We start from the raw sequence: 24036 nt of genomic DNA, 5'->3' as shown, positions 1-24036 counted from the left end.
ATCATTATGAGAGCAATGGAGATGTTTGACTGAACCTACAAAAATCTATGATCAGGAAATTCTTGCTGGGTAAAAGATAGTGAACAAGACACCAATGAGATGGACTTAGATGTCCATTGCCATCCTCCAGGAATAATAATAACCTGAGAAAAGGCTTTGGCAATATTTCCTATGTTTATAGATACCTTCCTGCATATTAAAAATCCAAAGCAGCCAACCCGGGTAACTGTTATAAAGGCTTCTTATTCCTTTTAATGATTGAAAACACAGCTAAATGTTAACAAGGAGCAGACCTATGGAATTTGCTTAAAATTCAGTGTCCCTGCTGGTTATCAACAGATTCAGTTCTGTAAATTATCAAATATGGAAATTTCAAAAGGGATCTATAGCCAGGTGTATGACACACACCTGTAATCTCAGAGCTCTAGAGGCAGAGTAAATCAGTCTCTCTGAGTTCAAGTCCAACCTGGTTGATATAGTGAGTTCCGGGACAGCCAGGACTCTAGGACTGAAAAAATAGAAAGATCATGTCTGAGAGAGAGAGAGAGAGAGAGAGAGAGAGAGAGAAGAGAGAGGAGGGATGGGGGATAGAGCAACCATAGGAAAAGGCCTGATCCCAGAAAGAAAAAACTCTCAACTATACGACATTGTTATATCTGTGGTGAGTTCTGTGTACTGGGTACCTGGTTCTAAAAAGTTTTCTCTAGCAATGATGTAGATGCTAAAGGCTCCCCAGTTTTAAGAGAAATATGTAAAAAGTTATTTCTCTCTCTCTCTCTCTCTCTCTCTCTCTCTCTCTCTCTCTCTCTCTCTCACACACACACACACACACACACACACACACACACACATTTGGACTGGGATATTTTTGATGGAAAGTGAAAGAGTAAAACTTGCAGGGATCGGGAATGTTTTCTTCTATAAGTCACAACTAGTAATGTACAAACTGTTCAGGCAAGGGAGTTTTCAACTCTGGTTCCTACTTAGGGAAAAGGGTTTAAAAGGTTTATTAAGGCTGAATCAGAAAGTCTAGGCTGTTCCGGAAAACTTAGGCAGTTATTAGTAACAGGAAGCATGCATTGCCTCTTTCCTTTGTGGGAGCCATAGTAGTGTTCACATCGACGTGATTTCTCATGGAAGTTTCAATCCTTTGAGGTGGGTTCAGTTACCAGTTTCACTCTACACTGAGTCATAACAAGGAAAAATGCATGTGAATATCTACACAAACGTTCGAAGCACAAGAATCAAGCCCAGGCAGCCTCATTTTATAGAACAAGCTTTCACTCATTCTGCTAAAAAAAAAAAGACTCTCTCCTAGGCAGGTTTTCTTTTTCATGGTACTGGAAGTAGCCTGGGGAAAGAGGCCAATTAAAGACCAAGATAAAAAAGGCAATGTGCCAGTGAAAAACTAAAGGAAGACACAGTATAAGTCACAAAGGGGAGATTGGCAGGCATTGAAGGGGAGGTAAAAGAAAAGGCCAAGGGAGAAGCAGGAAGCATCATACTGTGTCATATCTAGACAGTCCCATCTCAAACTGATGGAGCTAAAAGAGTTCTCTGGACAATGGTCTGAAAATAAAGTTTTCCTTCAATGACAGAATAGACCTGTCCACACTGTGGAAAAATATGAAAGGAGGTGTTACTACCTCATGGTCTATAACTTCCTGGGCAAATAATGAGCTTCATTTTTCAGAGATGCAAATACAATACTCATCATTCAGTTTTTGCCACTTTAATATATTACCCCCAAAGATAGCTATTTCAAAGGAAGATTATTAACAAATAATTTACCATACTCATAAATTTTGGTAGTACTGATTCACTCATGAGATAACCACAGTAAATTATGATAGAATCAAACAATCTTCCGATTGGTCTGTCTTTCTATCTCTTTTTCCACCTCTTTGTCTATCTACATAGTAATATTACACAAGGAAAATAGGAGAATGTAAACAAATTCCTCCCTTGGGGACCAAGAATTAAAATAACTCTACTCTGAAAATTGTTAGTAAAATTTAGGTATGGCAGATCAAAATACAAACAAATTGTGATAGGTAAATATCTTATTCAAGAGCATGCTCTGCTTGTCAGCGGTATTACAGCTACCTTGAATTACATTCATTTAAAAAAATGTAGGCATAGTCACTGAACCACCATGCACTTTTAACAATGGGGGATATAAAAGCCAATGAGGCTGGGCTCATGTCCTGGAGAAAAGAGCACACCAGAGATCAAGCTTGTTCACCCACAGTAGAACCTTGTACATAATTAAGAGCGGTCATATTGAAGGTATCAGGATGGTCGGGCTGGAAGAACTGGGAAAAGGCCATTCCAAAAGGAAAGGAAGGCATAGAACATAGGAAGAAAACTGGAAAGAATGATTACATCCTGTTAGGATAGACAGAAGAAATAGAATCTAATATTACTTGGAAAACATGTCACAGTAGTCAGTGAAGAGTTATTACAAGAATGTGAGCTCTGTGTTAACTTAATAAATGTTTCTGGTTTAAGGAATTTGATCTGATAGTCATTTATAAAATGAATTACAGAGGAAAAGGAAGAAGATACTGAGAAAGCAATTAGTGTGGTTAAATATTTATTTGCTATTAGATGGTCTTATGAGAATTATTTATGTTTTCATAACTTACACTGATCTTAATCTATAACCATCTGCTGGGCAGTGGTGGTACACACCTTTTATCTCAGTACTCAGGAGGCAGAGCTAGGTGGATCTCTGTGAGTTCTAGGCCAGCCTGGTCTACAGAGCTAGTTCCAGGACAGCTAGGGTGTAGATAGATAGATAGATAGATAAATAGATAGATAGATACATAGATACATAGATAGATACAGAGAGAGAGAGAGAGAGAGAGAGAGAGAGAGAGAGAGAGAGATTAATGAGTAGCCAAAGTATACATAGATAACAAGTAGAAAATCTGGGAGGCATTCATTCACTCAGTCACATTTTCCTGCATGTACAACTTGTGCCTGAGCCGCTGTCCTGACAACTTCTCACCATTTACACTGTCACATTCCTTAGTTGAATCATTGTCATTCTTTGTCTGTGTGCCACCACAGCTATTTAACAATTTAACTCACAGTTCTGGCCTGTCTCAAGTCTATTATCCTGCCAGTAGCCAGACTGACCTTTCTAATGTACACATTAACTGACCTTTCTAATGTATACATTATGCTATAGTCCTGTGCTTGCAGCTTCTGACTGCTTCTCCTTTTACTCAGAGTACATTATTTACAGCAGCCCCAGGCTCATGACCCCGATTCACTCTTGACTGTCTCTCATTTTCATCCGTCTTACCCCATTTCTCCAGATAATTCAGCCTTGATGGTCTTTCTTACCTTCTTTTGTTGCCCAACCATCTAATTCCACTCCTTTCACTGGAAATCCCTTTGTGTTTCTTCTCCTTAAAATGTTTTTGACTCCCATTTCAATATAATATTGCTGGTAAAATTATGTCTCTTCAAGGAGAACTTCCCAAGGACTAGAGGCAAGGCAGTGAGTGTCCCCTGACACTAATTACTTTGCCACACATTTGATACCTTCAGATTGCTTTGTATATTTGTGTTTTCTAGAAAAGGTCTATGTAGCCCAGGCTGACCTGGAAACTATTCACTAGTTAGCCCAGGCATGCCTCAAACTACTACCTCAGTTTCCAAAATGCTAAGAACACAGGAATGTGCCACCATGCCTGGTTTGTTTGTTTAATGTGTCATTATATTAATGTTTCTTTCTCATTGAAACCTATGATCTTTGAAATTAGGGACTCAATTAACTGTATACTGTGTGCTGCAAAGAGATTGTGGCACACTGGGATCTATAAAAGACAGAGGATTCATTGCCTAGTCAACTTTCTTAGCCAAGGGGGGTACAACATCTCTGCCCCCAAGCCCACAGAGAAGGCAAAAATCAATTCATAAGCCACTCAAATCAATTAAATGTTAAAGAAGGACATGGGGAAGATTACATAATACTATGACACCTATAAAAAAAATGGTACATACATTTTTGCCTTGACACTAAGGAACAAGAAAAAAAAATGACTGGGACTCACTCGGTATTTATCATATGTGATATAATGCGGTCCATGGTCTTTTGTATAAAAATGAAGTAAATTAAAAGTGAAATAAAATAAGAGATGGACATGGGTCAAGGGGAAGGGATGAGAAGTAAGGAAGGGAGAGAAAGGAAACAGGGAAGGGAAGGGAGAGTACAAGGCAAATAATCTATCTCAAAAACCAAGTGCAGTGACTTGATGTCATAAGAGGGGTGGGGTGGGGGGGGCTGTTTGTTGTCCAGTATAGAGGAGCTACCAGTCACAAATGTTAGAAATGAGGCTTGAGTCCCCTCTTGATACATGTTCAAGTTGTCCACACATGCAATTGTTGAAGTGAGATATAAGATTTAAAGAAAGAACAGTGATGTTTCCATTTGGATGAGGTCCTTGTTCAACAGCAACAAAAATCAAAATTGCAAAAAAAAAAAAAATCTTAACCCATTATTTAGTCTAGATGAGGTGAATGGGAAGTACCCTGGTTTTATTTACATTTCACAGATACTCTTTTTTATCCTTACATTTATTCATTTATTTTAATTATATGTGTGGCCAGGGCGTTATATACACATGAGTGCAGATGCCTGCAGTGACCAGAGGTGTCAGATCCTCCGGAACTAGAGGTAGAGAATTTGGTGACCCACCTGACATTGTTGCTGGGAACTGAACTCAGGTGTCTGCAAGAACAGAACATGATCTGAACAGATGGGCCATTTTCCCAGCCCCAACTCTTGATCTTTATACAAGATTTTGCATATGATCATTTCCATGGTATCCAAGGCCAGTCTGCTCTACAGAGACAGTTCAAGGACAGCCAGGGCTACCCAGCAATGCCCTTTCTCAAAAAGACAAACTAATAATAATAATAATAATAATAATAATAATAATAACATAAATATAATAATGATAATAAATTATTAAAATAAAAAAGTTTCTCATGAGAATAATCACCTCCACACATTCAGTGAGCTCCTTAGTATTCATCAACAGATCATCACATATTAAATTCATTTATTTCTATTACAATACTATGCATGTTACCTTTGCATCATTGATTTCCTTGCAAGTCTTCATGTCCAGATATTTGTTTGCACATAACTGATACTTCCCTTGGGTTGTGATTAAGGAAGTCGGGCATTACTCTCATGTAGCATAAGTCCACTCATAGACTCAGCCAGTCACCTCCACAGTCTCAAATTTATGGCATTAAGGTTATTGCTTGGGATTCAGCCCTAGCAATCTGATGTCAGGGCCCGAATCAGATTCCTTTGTCCAGTTCTTTGAGTTATCTTACTGAAGCTATTATGTTAGGAGAGTTGTGATTTAAGTAAAACCAGAAAGTCCTTAGGGACCAGATTGCTGCATAAGTTCCCACATAATCACGTCATTATTTCTATTCATAAAGAGAATAGAACTATTCAGCACACTGGATAACATCGTAACTAGGTTTTCTGCAGTGATCCCAAGCTAAATCAAATTCTTGGTCTCAATTAGAACCAATAGTATTATGGGGGGAGGGGGGAGAAGTCAAAGGGAGACAAGGCACAACACGTTTTTGCACTATTTCAGACATAGAAGTTTAAACATGGTCCTTGTACTATAAAAATATATATAAGTAAAATTAAAACATAGAACACAATTGACTGAAGACTCACTAGATCAAATGGTGTCTGGCACACAGTTTAACATTTGCAATGAGGCATGCTGGCATAGACTTTAAATCCTTTTAATGTAGAGGTGGAAACCAGAGAATTGCTACAAATTAAAGGCTAGCCTAGACTTCATAGCAAATTCATGATTACACAGGAAAACCCTATTTCCAACAAAATAAAACAAAACAACAAGACCACAAAAATAGATATGTAGTAAAATAAGAACAAAACAAAATGCTTCCATTGGTTTGGCAGTTCATTCTGACAATCTGAACTCTTGCAATGTAGAGCCAGGAGGATTGCCACAATCTGAGGCTAGCCTGAATTTCAAAGTGAGTTAGTTATAGACCAGCCTGGTCTACAGAGTGTGACTCTCTCTCTTTCTCAAAATAAGACAAAACAAAACAACATTAGACAAGACAAAACAAAAATAAACTAAACACATGGGGGTAGGGATGCAGATCTGACTAAGAGCACTTGTGTAGCAATACAAGGACCTGGGTTTTATGCCCAGCACCAAAACACTCATGTAAACAAGAGTGCACATGCATGCATATGCATAAACACACACACACACACACACACACACACACACATGCATATATGGACATATGACATTCACAACTGTTTTAAGAGCATATTTTTCTATGGATGACTTTTTGTCAATATACAATGTATCCATAAACAACAGAGTGTGTGGAAATACTGGTCCTCTTGACTTTATAACCTGTATGGAGAACTCTGACAGAGTTTAGTGCTGCGAAGGAGAGCTACAGAAAACAGTGGGCTTAGGAATGGCCTAAGGAGACTGGAAGAGAGAAGGCAGGAGATGGAATGGAGGATTACTGGGTGAAGTGTGGAAATGGAGTAAGGATGAGGTCAGAGAATTAGATCTACATAGCTGTACAGGCAATGTGATGGAAGAGAAGTGATGCATGGTCAAATGTAAGTTTTAACAGGATTACCCCCATTCAGGTTGCAATTAGTTCTTTATTAAGGAATCGGTGAGGAGTGAAGCATTCTAATCTTTAAAAATTATTTCTATCACTCATATTTTTTACCTCCTAAAGTAACAGAATCTTTTCAGGCTGTTTTCATTTCTTTCTCACTTACTAATTGAATAAAGATGTTTACAGACACATGTGTGTTTCTGCCCACGTAATGTCACTCAGACTGAGTACCTGTATACCTCTCAATACTGAATAGGATGTCACAGCTATGATAATTCAGTCCTCTTGAGGACTCCTCTAAATTTTCTCTCACACACTCCATAATGAGTCTCTCCCTGCATGTCTTCTTAGCATGATTTCCTGGCACATTTCCTGTTTGCTATTCAAAGCCACCTCAACATCTACAAAACCATCACCATTCACTCCATTGTTATCAAGCAAAACAGTGGCGATTAAGCAAAACTGTTAGGATCAGGATACATATCCATTGCTGAAGCCATCTATTTGTGTGTCAAATGCATTTGGACAGTTTCATGCATTTGCAGTGCCTAACATGGAATCTTCTGAAAACCACATTCAGGTGTTGACTTAAGTCACTGCGCATAAGACTCGGGTTGGAACATGTGCACAATACAGAATTGTTGGACATTTGATACCTTGTCCCACTTCCATAAATACATCTGTCAGGGTGAGACTAAGTTTCTGGAGACAGACTTTCAGTGGATTGTCACTGGGAAGCCCAAGGGAACTGGGTGATGAGATAGAGAATATTTGTGCTTTCTGCTGTGAATTTGAAGCCTCTGTGTCCCTGTAAACATTCCCAGCTGTTTATGTGAATAGTTTATGTGCAGAATGTACCTTTACTGTCTCCTCAATTCAAACAGCAGTTAACTTAGGTCTTTTAAGTTACTATAACTTCAGTTTTTTCTTTGCCCCTTACTAGGTTGTCATGTATTTTTTTTATATTCTCTATTAAAAAATACAAGACCCCTTGTATCCAAAGACATTCTCTTACATATTTTAATATATGAATCTTCCATACTAAGTAAGTAATTTATTTGTAATGGGTAATAACCACATGCTTTGTTTGGGAGTTCATATATGACATCCATGATATATTTGTTAGCATGAAAGATATACATTAGGGATAAAGCAATTATTATACTATGCTTTTATTGTTTGCATATATGCATACAGAGGTACAGAAATATATTTCTCACTATATCCCTGAATGGATATATAATAGTTTGAGCCAGGCGGTGGTGGCGCACGCCTTTAATCCCAGCATTCGGAGGCAGAGGCAGGAGGATCTTTGTGAGTTCGAGGCCAGCGTGGTCTACAGAGCGAGATCCAGGAAAGGCGCAAAGCCTCACAGAGAAACCCCATCTTGAAAAACAAAAACAACAACAAAAAAATAGTTTGAGATTGCATAAAATTTGATTCCACTATTGCAATAATAAATTACTATTTTGAACATGGATACTGAATGAAAAAAAAAAAAGAAAGAAAGAAGAAAAGGAAAAGGCAAGATTGCGCCTGGGATTGGAGGAGGAGAAAGTTTACTGTAAACATATGGGGCAACATAGTCAGAGGCACAAATATCTGGGAGAGTCCAGAGTGAACATGACCAAGGCTGAGCTGAGCCATGTGGGAGAGGGGGAAGGGGAAGAAGGGAGAGAGGAAGACCAGATGCAGCAGCCAGGAGGCCAAAGGTACAAGGAGTACATGAGTGACCAAAATGTCTGGATTATATAGGGAATAACATCTAGGGGAAGGGCAGCCCAGCCCCTGGGCTGGAGAGTTCAGGGTAGAGGGTGTGGTTATGCCATGATCCATACCCAGTAACAGGTAAGGACTGAGGGATACCTGGAGAACCTAGTGGCCAGTTCCAGCTTTGATGTTTTAAATAAGCACTTCAACTGTTTGTCCTGGGCTTGGAACTTAACTGATGTCAATTCTAAATTCTTAGGAAGTGATGTAGTCATACATATGTGTAGCCCTACATATGATGTGCTGCTATCAGAAAAGCATTATTTTCACTAATGTCTTAGCTTTTCATTAGTCAATAGTAGTGATTATGAATTAAAATCTGTTGAATTGTACACTTTACAGTTTCCCAGTGAAGGAAACCAACTGATACCGGTGTAGTCTTCAAATGTGACATAGTTTTCAGCTGTCAAAAGATCTGAGAGTGGATAAAGCGATAGAACAGCTACAGGAGCATGTGTGGGAGCTCAGAGGCTTGTAAGATTTCAGAATAGTTCGGTCATTTATAGGACTTTAACTACAGACAGTAGATGGCAGGGTCTTTGCTTTACAGTGTTTTGTTCTTGCCTTAAGAACATGCATTATCTCCTGGGTGCCACAAACCTCAGAGCTCCTAGCTTCTCTTCTTGGCTTGGTGTGCCCTTCACCACTATTCACTTCTATCTTAATAAACATTCCCTGGAAAACAGTGTATGCTGTATTTCAAACATGTATCCGCAAAAGGTTGAGGCAAGGGTTTTTGTATAGTCAAAGGATCAAATTCATTAGTTTTTGTTCAGATCTTAAAAACAATTGAGGCCCGGAACTAACTTCTAAAATAGAATGTTGGTCGTGTTCAAAGTAAGCATCATGACAACAGGGCTAAAAACACCAAATGTGTCTTGTGTTTTAACATTCAAGCTTTGCCCCTGTCATTAAGAGAGTAAAGGTATTGGAGAAGGGCATATTCAAAAGTCAGATTTAGATCTCAGAATGCATGATTATGTATGAATACGTGAGCCGTTCTCTTGCTAAATGGAAGCAATATCGGCTGATAACACAGCTCAACTTAGTTGATTAACAAGTGTTCAAATCTTGGTGAATAAATGTTGGAGAAAATTATTTTTAAATATTAATGTTTCACTCAATGAAATCAAAGGGGGATTTCCATATGTGTCTCAAAGGAAGAAGGAATCCTGTGATTCTATGTCACCCCTCATTAAACACTTGCAAGGGCTTACTGGTGGTTTAAAAACAACCACAAGCATCTCCTTCCATATTACCTAACAAGTGCTCTTTGCTGTACTTCAGGCATGAACTCCTTGAAGAAGCTCGTAGAAAAGGATTACCTTTTGCCCAGTGGGATGGACCCACTGTGGTCGCTTGGCTGGAGGTAAGCAAAGCAAGCCAAAGACTTGGCTTCAGTCAATCATTGCTAATTTGATTGTTGGAGACAGATAAAGACCGATTTCTGAAATCAAAGCTTCCCTGTATCATATCAGTTCTCATAAAGGAAACACATACATGTCTATGGACTTATGATGATGGAGATGGCACAGATTCTTTCTTGCAATGGAACAGAACAGAACACACAATGGTATAACCAGAAGTGTCCCCACATCCTGTCCTCTTCATGTTCTGTCCTTATTCGTAGGAGGATAAATAATTACTGCCATGCTTTGGGGGTTTTGAGGAACTATCACATCCTGTCCATCAGCCCTCATCAGTAAGAAAGAAAAAAATAATTAAAAACAAATTCATTATTCACTGAAGTAAATGCTGATGAGCTGTCTAAAATTGTATTCCTTTGTTTATAATTAATTTCCTAAAATGGCTATGGACTGGCTCAGTTTCGACTGTTGTGAATAAACAAAAGGCTGAGACCTATGTTTTCTCCTTTGTCTAAATCACATAAGAATTCAGGTTACTTTATGATTATTAAGTTGATTGATTAATCAATTGATTAAATTTAGTTAGCTATAACAAGAACAGCATTCAGTGTTTCCTCTACAATTCAATGCTGTAGAAAATAAAGCAATATTTGACAGGATGAAGGGAAACACTCTGACAGTGAGGGAAAGGCATATTTGACCCCAGGTTGGCTCCGTGTTACAAACCAGTAGTACCAAATGATCTTTGCATTCACTTCTCCTAGGTGGCCCAGTTGCAGCCCCTAGGATAGTTGATGTCAGGGGAAAGTATTGAGAATTTTCTTGTCTGCCCAAGACAATAGTATACATTGAAACAATTAGAGTTTATAAAGTAACTTAACTTTATCTTTATATCATATTCAGATTCAAGTAAATACCAGGTGAAGAAAAAAATTGAAGCTTATTTGGCTTTAAATATATTCACTTAGACAGGTAGATATAAAAGCATGCTTCTAAGGTTAGTTTCCTTTCTTGGACTGACTGAAATAAGCCTGTGTTTTGCTTTTGTTATATTCTTTCAAAGTAATTAATTACTGAAGTTACCTCTTCAAACCTATCTTTTAAGATACTATGTCAAAAAAAAAAAAAAAAACCTTTGAGTACTAGAGGAAAGGTTTAAAAAATCACGTATCAACAATGACAGGGATTCTTTGTTCAGATGTCATTCAAATTCCAATAAAATGAGCTATGGTTTGACAGAGAGTTGGTTGCTATTTTGACAAAGGATGAACAAATCCTTCAGATTAAAAAAACAAAAACAAAAACAAAACAAAAGAGATTTACTGACACTAAAGTCCTGGGAAAAAACAGTCAGTGAAGCTGGAGCTAATTAAACATATCCTGGGTGCTGAAATTGCTCCTCAGGTGCTTCCTAATGTGACTCAAATCACAAAATGGAACAAACAAGATGAACAAGCATGCTGAGCCCTTGAATGGGAGCCCTTAACTTTTATCTCCTTTTTCCTCCTCCTGGTGTGCAAAGCCTGTAAAGAATCGAGTGTGGGAGGCAATCTACTCCTTCCCACATCATTTATCCACCTCAAAAACTCTTCAGTGTCTAATCACAGATGACACTTGTAACAATGGATTGGCAACATTTGTGTAATGTTAAGCAGAGTGGAAATTCAAACATCTTAAATGATGGCTAGGAAATCATTAGGGGTGAGTGAAGGTATGTAGATGCTGAGTTATCTTAAAGAGTTTTAGTTTATGCACCAAGAGAGATGGCCAACCATCTGTAACCACTAGTGTCATCATCAATATAAGCCTAATCTTAATGTTCTTCCCTTTCTGAAACTCAGCATGGACCATACAATAACTACTATATCTTTATATCGTGTGTTTGATTTTAGCCATGATCAAAGCCACATTGATTCAGATTTGGCATTCTATTCCTTGTCTCTTTCCCATTATAGACACTATGTTGTAGAATACATAGAAAGAAAGATGTCTGTATCAATTATCTACTTTTGAATAACAAGATATTCCAAACAAGGATGTATTATATCACTAGTTTTGTGGGTCAAATGTAAGTTCTTAAGTGGAAAATTTTGTTAGGCTGAGGTTCATGCTTTGTTGAAAATCACAAGGCTAGCAATGGTGGACCTGTCTCAGTCTATAAGAGACTTCTCTTTGTTCAGAAGTCAAAAGGAGAATTATAATGTACTGATTAAATAAAGACCACTTAAGCTACCTACTCATTGGAACTTATGGATCAGTTCTTGTCATTATACACAAGCAGAAATTTGCTACTTATCCCTAATAATTGATATCAGTGTAGCTCTAACCACAATATCTCAATCTCAAATTAATTGCTAACTAATTGTAGTGTGGAATATATACTCAACGTCTTTATATATCTATCTATCTAGTCAAAACTGGTAACATTTATCTCATGGAGTTGTAAATGACAGATAAATTTATATGTGCAAAATCAATCTCGACTATCTAGAGGACCTAGAAAGATACTAAAACGATATATTAGTTAGCTTTCCTGTTGGTGTGAAAAAATAACGAACAAAAGCAACTGAAAGAAGGAAGGATTTCTTTGGGCTCCCATTTTGAATGTGCAGTCAATTATAGAAAGGAAGGCAGGAAGGCTAAAAGGGACGCACGTATGGCAGAAGGATTGTAAAGCTGCTGGTCCAGTGCACCATCAATCAGGAAGCAGAGAAAGACATTGCTAATGTTCAGCTTGCTTGTAGGTCCTTATTATTCTGAAACTGCCACTTACCAGTTGTTCTACCCACATTCAGTGTGCTCTGTTTTGCTTAGTTATATACCTTTCTGGAAATTTCTTCACAGACATGCCCAGATGTGTGCTTCACAGGAGAGTCTAAAATCCCGCCAAGTTGTAATGAAGATTCAACCATGGCAGATAATCACTAAGATTATTCTAACCTCTATATTTTTTCCAACCCAACAGCTCTGGTTGGGAATGCCTGCTTGGTACGTGGCAGCCTGCAGAGCCAATGTGAAAAGTGGAGCCATCATGTCGGCTCTCTCAGACACGGAAATCCAGAGGGAGATTGGAATCAGCAACCCTCTGCATCGTTTAAAGCTCAGACTAGCTATCCAGGAGATGGTGTCCCTCACAAGTCCTTCAGCTCCTCCTACATCTCGCACTGTGAGTCAATGCGCACCCCTCTTTCCCTGTGGCTGACCTCATAGCGACCTAAGCTCACAGAGCATATTTCAGTGTCAGCATGAGTTTCAGAGTCATCTTAAAGAGATGCGACTTGCTCTTCATGAACCGTGCTGCTACTTCGAATAGGTTTTTTAATCCAGGAGCTCTAATTCCTATCAGATTCAAGAGCTGCCACCAAGATGGACTTCAGAGCTTGCATGTAAATGAGAGTTTAGAATTTCCTCCCAAGCTGAAAGATCCCAAAACTTACTGAATTTCATAAACTCCTTTTTATTTTATTTTATTTTGTTTTTAGTGAAATCTGGCATCTTCTTGGAATTATCCCAAAGGATTACAGGTTTCTGAAGATGTACTGGTTAATTTATTAGTGATAAAAAATATTTCATGTTAAAAATTGTGCATGATTTGATATTTTATAAGTACAAATTGGAATGTTCTTGAATTTTCTACCCATTTACAATCCCTTTAATAACTGTATCCATAAACTAGCATTATGAAATAACAGAATGAAAAGGGCACTCAATATCATCAAGAAATATTCTCAAATGATATTTTATTCCACTATTTAGTAAGTTTTTGATGATAAATGTATAATCTCTTTTGTTAACTAGATTTCTCCAGCCCCACATCTTACAAAACATAGCAAAATATGAGAAAATAAAATAAATTGGTATAGAAAAGTGGTATTGCTCTATTGCAGCTTTCGGGCACAAAACTGACGTCAATGTATTTTTTAAGATAGCCTTAGATTACCTTAAAAAGTTTTATTTGAGTCTGCTATATTTACCACCACCCCCAAGTATACTAGATTCTAAAGGCAGAAACACATGGTAAGATTTCAAAGACGTGTATATTTCTTGTATAATTACATTTTAGTTGCTTCCTCGATGTAGTGTAAGAAATATATATGTAATTTCTACTTACAATATTATTTTAAGTAGATAAGAATGTACTCTGCTAATCTATTCCAGCTAAAGGTAATTTAGAATATGCTTATAGTAATATTTGAGGCCACTAAATTTTTATTATTGTAAACCAAATTCAGATCTGAAGGCTTTTATGAGTATTTACAACTGAGAAAATAGCATCATAATTGGATTATAGAGAGTTCTCTCCTCCCAGAAGTAAATGCAGTATGAAGAAACATTTTATATATTCAAATCCTGCACAAATCAGTCCAGCCAGACTTCCAACTTCCAGGTTTAAAGAACAGGATATACTATCTCATTTCGTTAAGTTGCAAAAGCAAATCCCTTCCTTAGTGGAAACATGTTTTGAAAAAAAAGCACATTTTCCCCTAAGATGTTTACCCTGAAGCAAGTTGAATTACAGATTAAAGATAAAACTACACGGAGTTGTTTCAAAAGCAGGCAAAAATGAGGACTGCTTAAGATACTCAGAATTTAGCCGAGCGGTGGTGGCGCATGATTTAATCCCAGCACTCGGGAGGCAGAGCCAGGCGGATCTCTGTGAGTTCGAGGCCAGCCTGGGCTACAGAGTGAGTTCCAGGAAAGGAGCAAAGCTACACAGAGAAACCCTGTTTCAAAAAACAAAACACAAAAATCAACACAAAACACACAAACAAAAAACAAAAAAGATACTCAGAATTTAGCTGCAGATGGCCTCAAAAGCTTATTGTGTCATTGTTATTGTCCCTAGAACATTTTTCCCTCTCCAGGGTCACAAGACCTCTCCAATACACCTCTCACTTATTGATCTCTGGAAAGCTTTCTGATAAAAACCCAACAATCTAGGTTTCTTTCCTACCATGCATTAACATTTCATATACATTTAAACATCTTTTTTTAAACGATCTCTTTTCTTGGCTCATCTTAGACTAGACTAAACAAGGATAATGCCAGTGTTTGCCCAAGGCCTTAAAACTGTCATCAGGTACATTGTAATTATTCTAAATATTCACCTAAAACATAAACATTGCAGGGCTGAGCAATGTTTCAATGGATAATGTTCTTGCCATGTGACCTTGGGGACAGAGATTTAGATCCGCAGACCCAGGTTAAAAAAAAAAAAAAGAACTCGAGTTTTTTTGGCTTACTATTAAGCCCAGTACTGGGAGGCAAAGATGGGAAATGGAGGAGGGAGCCCAGCGGAACCTCTAAGTTCATAGTTCAGCAAGAAACCCTGCCTCAATAAAGTGCTTAATTCCTACATGTGAGAAAAATGCAGAGTATAAATAAAAGAATCTTTTTTTATTAATTATTATTATTTATTTATTTAATTATTTAATTATTTATTAATTATTTTATTAATTATTCATTAACTTTTTCATAGGAACTTGTTTGTCCTTTTTTCCTTATTGTCGTTCACAGTACTTTGTGATTTCCTTTCATAATTAGTAATGTAGCATAAATATATTTCTCAAGTATTAAAATATAAATTTAATCTTTCTATCTCTTCTTTATAAAGATAATATAATTTATACAAACATCACTACCAAAATATTTAATTCATTTCATAATTCCAGTATGTGCAAAATATGTACATGTACATACATTATTGCATAAAATGTGTTTATAGCCACATTGTATATGGACAATTTATTTTCTTAACATATTAACAAACCATGTTGCCATTCCCCCTGTCTTAGCCACTAGTTATCTCACTGCTTATATTTAAATTTTTTAAATTATTTGTAAACTTAATGGTTTAATCTATTCTAGTAGCTGTCTGAGCATTTCCAAAAATTTTCAGTGTTTCCATTGAATTAAAGGGACAGTTGCCTTTTTACTAATGATGTAAAGCTCTTTAATCATAGGGCTTGTATGCAGTAAGCAATATAATGATGCAAATTTATTTTCCTCCTTGTACTCCATTTTCACAGAACCATTTGCCCATTTATGTTGCAAATGCCATTTGCTTTGCAAAACAAAATTTTCACATAAAATTCTGTTCAAAAATATACCAGGGGCTGGAGAGTCAGTAATCCAAATCACTGATCTGGGGATCACTTGCACACATACATGTGTCCACAAACATACACAACTTAAAGATCATTCCAGAAGATTTAAACAGTAAATTTTAAGTTACTTTACTTTGTAATTCACCTATAACGTGAACAATACTTCAAAGTGACTGAGTTAATAACAAAATGTATTTTGAGCAATATATATATATATATACATATATATATATATATATATGTATATACATATATATATATATATTCTGAGGTCTGGACAGTTGATTTCTTATAATGTTGACAGCTGGAAAACTATTTCCCCTGATTAACTTTTGGGAGTTATACTTTGAGTTCATGTAATATTTATCTTCCTGCCATAGCTTCTTCCTGAATGATAATGATTTAATTAGGTACAGACTAGAATTCATAACATCCTTTAGGAGTTTTCCTCCTAAGTCTCACTTAATAATACCTTGTAAGTATTCTACCCAATCTTCACTTAAATGGGGGAAGCAAGCCAAGGAAAGCTGAAAGTTTAAGGAAGGTTGCATTATCAGTGCCCACCTTGCTTTCCCATGACTTTGAAAATGAATATTTCCTTAAATTTAGCCTCGTGGACCAGCTTTACCTCCTCATCCTAGTCTACTCTTGTGTTATGATTTAATCCAGTATGAAATATGTACTTTGTCCTTCTTGAGACATGGAGAATTTGATGTTTAAAAACATTTTGCAATCATTCTAGGGCAATTATAGAAAAGTGGCAATACAGGAACTCAGGCTTCCAGCATAGTAATTTGAAATGCACTTGGGACCTTATTAATCACCTGCTAGATGATGTTGGCCACTGAGAAGGATAGTAATATTTATTTCATGGATCACATCTATTTGAGAACTGAGCATAAACTGCTATGGTAGTAAGCTTCTCAGAGAGCCACAGATTCTTTGATGTTGTTCCTTATTCTTGTCCAAACCACTACTAGTATGTCCCTTCAACCTCGTTTTCAAGGCCAAGATACTTTTGATTGTTCATAGCCTCCTAGACAAGCTGTTCTGCTCATCTCTGAAACATTGAACCTGTCTGTAACTGACACTCAGATGAGAACTGTGTCCTCTGAAGGTACTGGGGAGAAAGTAAATTGATTGACTAATTTACTTACTGGATGTGAGGCTGATTACTGAATAAACCCATTAAAACTTCAGCTATTCTGGAATGGTAGTTCATGTATTTAATCACAGGACTCGAGACAGAGGCAGGTGAGCTCTATGAGTTCAAGATCAGCCTAGAATACTTGGTGAGATTATAGGTCAGGAGGGACTTCAGAGTGAGATACTGTCAACAAACACGATTACAAACAAACAAACAACCCCAAGCCTCAACTACTGATTACTTGAATGGACTGTAGAGAAGCTATTTAGTGTTTTTGTTTCACAAAATTATATGGCAAAAAACGTTTTTTTGCAAAAGTATGCATCATGGACTGTGGAGATGGTTCAGTGTTGGAGTGTGCTCACTATATAATTATGAGTTTTATGATCCAAGCACTCACATAACAAACCAGGAATTTTGCACATGTTTTAAACTCCTCTAATGGGCACAGAGCAGAGAATCATTAGAGCATGCTGACATCCAACCTTGCCAAGAATGTTCAAGCCTCGTGTTCAGGGAAAGACTGTGCCTCAAAGGAACAGGACAAAAAGAGACAGAGGAAGACACTCAAAACTTTCATCTGACCTTTGCATCCAATTGCACAGACACTGAAAATATGTGTCTACATCATGCTCACACACACTCTGTCTCACACACACAAGAGAAAGTAAAGAAAAGCCCATTTTAAGAAAGTACCTTGTACATTTCACATGAAATGTAACTTCTTAACATGCAACTTCCAAAAGTTTGTCAATCCTGTTTCCACAAATTGCCCTGGAATTATGCTCATTTTGTAGGTGAAGATAATTATATAACCATAGCTTCTAGAATTTTACCAACCCCAGAATACTTTGGGTACCAACCAATGCAGAATTTCAGAAAACTGGTGGAACAGTTCTGCTCCATTGGAGATAATACTGGTCAAGGTCATTATGGGAAGAGCAAGATCATCGTTATTTGGAGCCAGAATCAATGGAGAAGCTGCATAAGTCAGAGTTAGTGAGACTTTCAATGATATGAGTGACTCTTGCATTGTAAATTTGTTCCACAACTGTGTAATTTTATTCTATAGGAAAAATTGGCTATATCTAAATTCTGCAGCAGTCAAGTTTGAGAATTCTGTGCATATATATGATATTTAGCACTCTTAACATTTCTGATTTATTTAAAATTAAGAATCTTCACAGTATAAGTCTTTGTTATAGAAATACATTTGTGCATATTATTATATATAACATAGATATAAGAATAATATGTATGATTTACTAATATATAATTTATGTAAGATTTCTTTCATACCAAAGGATACTCATTTTACTTTCCATATAATTATTTCTAAATTTATATCAAAATATATTGTTCATTATCTATGAGGAAAGTTAAACATGGTATTAGGTGAAGTGTAGAACATTCCATGAGTAGCTTGTAATATTTGGATATTGCCTTTTCTGCTCCTTCTAAAACAAAGAACCAGTAAGTGTTATGATTTGGAGAAATTGGCATACATATTTCCTGGAAAAAAATTGTGAAATTTCATGTGGAGTGGTATCGAGTGGAAGGAACCTTAATATTATGGTCCCCATGTGAATAAGCAGATTTTAAATTCAAATTATCAATTATATTGTATAGAAAGATAATACTAGATTCTTTGGCTAGAGAGGGGATAAAAAGGGGAGACTTTCCAAAAGAACAGTGCATTGTATTAAAAAAAAAAATCAGTTTATTCTGTGTTTCTCTGCCATGGTACGGGTGTGATGCTGGGGCAAAGCTCTCAGCTCACAAACACAAGGAAAACATATTATAATGGTGTCTTTGTTACCCCTCTGGTGCTCACACATCAAGTGAAAAGAGAAATGATTTGCCTTGTCTTACAGTTTCAGAGTGATACAGTCCATTGTGGTGGGGAAGGCATGGCAGTAGGCAGGGAAACATGGTGGCGAGAACAGGAAGCAGATGAGCTGTGCCCATACTTAGGAAGCACATGTAGACAGAAGTGGACCACATGGCCTGACCAGAGTGACTCAGTTTTCCGATAAAGTTCTACCTCCTAAAGGTTCCACAACCCTTCCTCATCTTTGTCGCCGTTTGAAGACTAATTGTTCAAAAACATGGGCCCATGGAAGGACTTACGTTCAACTACACATGGTTTAAAGTATTGACTGAATAAAAGAATGAATGTTTGGAATTTGACAGTATAGATGAGGTGAGAATTGCTTTATTAAATCAATAGTATTCAAAATAATGTTTCAGGTTTTTTCCTCTCCAAGAATGCAGGAATGCATTTTTCAAACCTCTGTGAGGTTTACATCTTCTCTGTAACAGTCAATCTATCTTTTCCCAGGCATTGAATGAATAAAAGTATGTGAATGAAATCCTTGATAAACAACTCATATTTGAGTCAACCCTTATAAGAAAGAGCAATGCTGCAATATCTTATAGTTAGTTTGTCACTTTAAAATTGAACTGATGACTACATCTTTTGAACATGAAATTTCCAGCATTATTTTTATTTAATAGCCAAAGACCTGTTAGAATATGAGCATCAGAAGCATGTCTCTGTCAGATTAGTCCCTTGAGAACGAAAAAAGTGGCTCAAAGTGTCAACGTCATATGCTGTGTAGAGAGAATCTGATGTAGTGTATATGCAATGCTGTGATTGACAGAGGTGCCTCCTTTCTCTCTACCCTGGTTCCCTCATGGATGACACTGCTTCTTTGGGCTCTCCTAGCCTTCAGGCAATGTTGGGTGACCCATGAAGAAATGGAAAACCTTGCACTCCAGCAAAAACGGTTAGTCCTTTGCAGACAAAACAAATGTTATCAATAGATGATAAAAGATATACTAGGAATTGATATCTATTGACTAATGAGGTGGTTATTTAGATTATGATGGTGACTTATGTTTTACTTTAGCATGTTATTATACTGAAAATGCAGGTTGATTCATTGTTTTACTTGCAGGTCATGAAAACTGTTGTGTTGCATAACTAAAAATAGTTTATACAGAATAGAACGGAATGATATACTTATATCCAAATGGTTGTATTATGTTACCCATGTTAGTTAATGCAATTTTAAGTAGAATGATTCTTGTATCTTACAGACTTAAGAAAAACAGTATTGAATTTGTTATTTGTGGCTATTTAATGGACTAGGATTCCAGCAGTTGAATATGCATGTAAAAAATTTTAAAGACAGGATATGCGAATGTATTTATTCCATACTAAAGCCATTAGGATTGTGACACATGGATACTTAGCAGTGATATCTCATTTTGTAGATTATAGTTGTTTATTTCTGCTTATCTATATGATAGGTTTTTAGTTAATGTGTGTTCAAAGTATATGTGGCATGGAACATATGTTCATAAAGTACACAACATTGTCTAAATAAATGAGTAGTGACGAATTTATATTGTAACTTGCATCCTTCTGTACTTTGACTGTTTGATGTTTTTTGGCTTGGAAAATGTTTTATTTAAATGGGAAAGGTATTTAATGTTCAGCTACTTAGCTTTGTTCAGAGAACTTGAATATGATTTATTCACTATCTGTGGATTTAATCAGAGAACAGTAATGCTATTTTACGACATTGATAATTTTGATCTGGTAAAAAATTGTATTTATGTGATGGTTATCTGTAGAACAATATTATGAGTCACCCTTATGAATAGGTAATCTATATAATTATCAATATTGTTTGTAGCTTCTATATTAACTTTGTAGATAGATTTTAAATAAATTTTTCCAAAGAACAGTATGTAATTAAAAATAGTATGTTTATAGCATGATACATAGTGAAACTAGTACGATCAGTTTTTAGCTTGATGAAATCTGAACGATAATGATCTTATCAGTTTAAGTTCAGATGCATTGTAGAGCACGATGTAGTGTTAATGAACAGTAACAGAGAGCTTTCATATTAGTATAACTACCATGGTTGATGTTTTCTTTTCTTAGAATGGTACATTTATCTTGAAGTTATTGCAATAAGCTATAGACAATGTTGTTACATGCAATGTATAAATTGCTGAAAATCATAAAGATGTCTGTTGTAAAGCATCATGGAAATCGTTGAAACTCAGATTTATTTAACTTTAGATTGTTAAACACTGATTTATTTTGTAAAATTACTTAATGTGATGAATAAAGTGTTAATTTCATGATACGAATCATATCATGATTAATTATCATAGGTGCACTATGGGTATTAATATAAATGGTTATAGATTTTACTGTTTAAACATTATATTTTATAAATTTTGTATACATCACTGTCTAGAAAGAAATAAGTGTTACTGTTCACTTGAATGTGTAGACCAAGATTAGATGCATCGTTTGAGAAGATGTTTTTTCTTGTTTGTATGCTGCTTTATGTCGAATAGTTCTCATTTAATGCTCAGGCTTAATTCGCTTAAAGCAGGTTTGCTTATCAAATAACATGTTTAAACAGCAATGCAAACAGGAATTGCATGAATATAGTTGAAATTGAGATCTCAGTTGTAAAATCATTATTGCGTAAATAGAAAAGGTAGATTGTCATAGGCTTTTAGATGTCAGTTAATTGAATAGTAATTTTTTTGGAACAGAATACTTATTATTTTACAAGTGGTCTAGTAATTATTACTAAATCAGAGCATGCTTACAGATTATACTAAAATGAATAGAGTCTTAGAAGTTTCAACTCTATAGCTGTTAGGATTATGTGTTAATATGCAAGCTGTTGAAGTAGCTCTTTATCTACCGTTTTATGGATAGTTTCATAGCATATATGCAATGCACCTAATGTATTACATTAACAAGTACTATATTAACCATTATTGTATATCATAAATTAATGTTAATAGTTACAACAATCATTTAATTTATTTTTATTAATCACTTTCTCTGCAAGGAAGGAATCTATGAAGCTTGGGAAGATATATCTTCTAGAAATAGTTACATAAACATGTATTTAATATAATAGAAATATAACTACTAAATGTGGATAATATTAGTATATCAGAATAGACTGCAGAGTTTGACTAAATCGATACTTTAAAGTAATTATCGTCAGCAAACATTTTTGTAATTAAGTATATATGTTGTGTCGTAATGTATCTTCAGCAATATTACATGTCAGATATACTTTAGTACGTTTCCGTGCAAGAAATCTGAGGAAGAACTGAAAATCATTGCTAAGCATAGCAAATAATTAGTCTAGATAAGATATTAAGACAATCAATCAATATATTAAATCATGATCACATGTTGAGACTAAGAGAATATATATATCTACAAAATAAGATTTTATTAAGATTGAGCCAGATTAATAGCATTTGTCTTTCACATTTTTTAGCTTGGCAGTATGATTCTAGTCATAGCGTGTCAAGATGACTGGACAAGTGAGAGCAATTAAATTGATCAAGGAAGAAATTTATAAAATATAGTGCAATTTTCTTCGATTTCTACAAGTACATGAGAGAATTTAGGATATTTTACTTATAGGATCTATATTTAAGCATGCTGTAGCATAGGTTACAATCAATTTTAACACTGAAACAAATTTCATAATTCTTAAAAAAAAGAACATCCAAATTCTTGCAATATTTACATAGTATAATTACAACTGTGAATTCATAGCACAATTATTCACTAAATAGACAACTCTCTAAAATCAATATCCTTTAAATGATTAATAATATACTTCCTTTAAATTTTCTCAAAAATGATCTTTTTGTAAAAATTGAGCTTAGTAATGATAGTTCATATGACTTTTTATTTTACCAGTTTGAACACTATATGGAAAGATCGGTTCTTTTCAAAAAGAATTAGCTTATCTGTCTTAGTTTTTGCTCAAGTCTGCTTTACACACATAGTCTAAATTGACTGATTTCTGGCCAAGGATTCCTCTAGGAACCTAATGGAATGCTCAATATATTCTCTTCCCCATAGTATAATGCTGACTACATGTCAGCATGCTGTCTTTCAACCTCCCTGTTTTTCCTTTATTTGTTTACTAAGGTTTCTCTTTCACATCAGGGTTTGCTATGACATGAAGACAATAGCTATAGAATCATTGATGGAGGGAAGTGGGGCAGTATTTGAAGAATAAAAGAAATAAAAGAATTCTAGCAGTATAGAAATGGAATCTTTAGGTTTAAAATGCATACCATACCTCTAGCTATATGTTGATTTTTTTTTACTAACAAGACACATATTTGGACAAAATTTGTTGTTTTAAAATACACAATGAAGCCGGGCAGTGGTGGCGCACGCCTTTAATCCCAGCACTCGGGAGGCAGAGACAGGCGGATCTCTGTGAGTTCGAGGCCAGCCTGGTCTACCAAGTGAGTTCCAGGAAAGGCGCAAAGCTACACAGAGAAACCCTGTTTTGAAAAACCAAAAAAAAAAAAAAAAAAACACAATGAAGTTACTTATTTTTACAGGCAAATGTTCTAACAAATTATGCAGAGTTTGTTTTGTGCTAGAGTAAATAAAATACATTCAGGTTAAATGTTATCTCTTTTTTTGACACATGTATCATAGTGATGAAATTTCAGTTATAATAATTGCTAATATCCTTCATTTACCATCTCATTTTATTGGTTAAGAAACTTGACTGCTATAAAACAATTCCAGTGTCCGGTCTTTCTACAGACCCTGGCTTATGGAGATATGAACCACGAATGGATTGGAAACGAATGGCTGCCCAGCCTGGGGTTGCCTCAGTACAGAAGTTACTTTATGGAATGCTTGGTTGATGCACGAATGTTAGACCACCTCACCAAAAAAGATCTTCGTGTCCATTTAAAAATGGTGGATAGTTTCCATCGGTAGGTTTTCAGAAAAGAATGATGAAAGTGAAACTATAAACAATACGCATCTAACACAAACAATAAAAGGACGGTAGAAAGAAAATATTTCTCAGTCTAAGGGTCTGTGTCATCTACATGCAACAAATGCTCAGGCAAAGATTGAAGGGTTGGCAAATGGAGA

The 24036-nt window shown here is 35.9% G+C and overlaps 1 protein-coding gene across 3 annotated transcripts in view; it reads left to right on the top strand.

The window, feature by feature from the left end:
* Nucleotides 1-24036, top strand: part of Ppfia2 (PTPRF interacting protein alpha 2) — a 457936-nt gene that overhangs the window by 413566 nt on the left and 20334 nt on the right. The window contains exons 23-25 of one of the 3 annotated variants that reach the window (XM_028873023.2): nucleotides 9727-9808; nucleotides 12772-12972; nucleotides 23680-23873. In XM_028873023.2, coding sequence (XP_028728856.1) covers nucleotides 9727-9808; nucleotides 12772-12972; nucleotides 23680-23873 — 477 coding nt within the window. Of the gene's footprint in view, nucleotides 1-9726; nucleotides 9809-12771; nucleotides 13933-19788; nucleotides 19866-23679; nucleotides 23874-24036 lie in introns of those variants that run through there. The other 2 variants (XM_028873022.2, XM_028873021.2) reach the window with 2 other exon arrangements.

The sequence above is a fragment of the Peromyscus leucopus genome, chromosome 18 (assembly GCF_004664715.2).
Source record: "Peromyscus leucopus breed LL Stock chromosome 18, UCI_PerLeu_2.1, whole genome shotgun sequence".
NCBI classification, from domain to species: domain Eukaryota; kingdom Metazoa; phylum Chordata; class Mammalia; order Rodentia; family Cricetidae; genus Peromyscus; species Peromyscus leucopus.
This window is presented reverse-complemented; position numbering and strand designations above follow the sequence as displayed.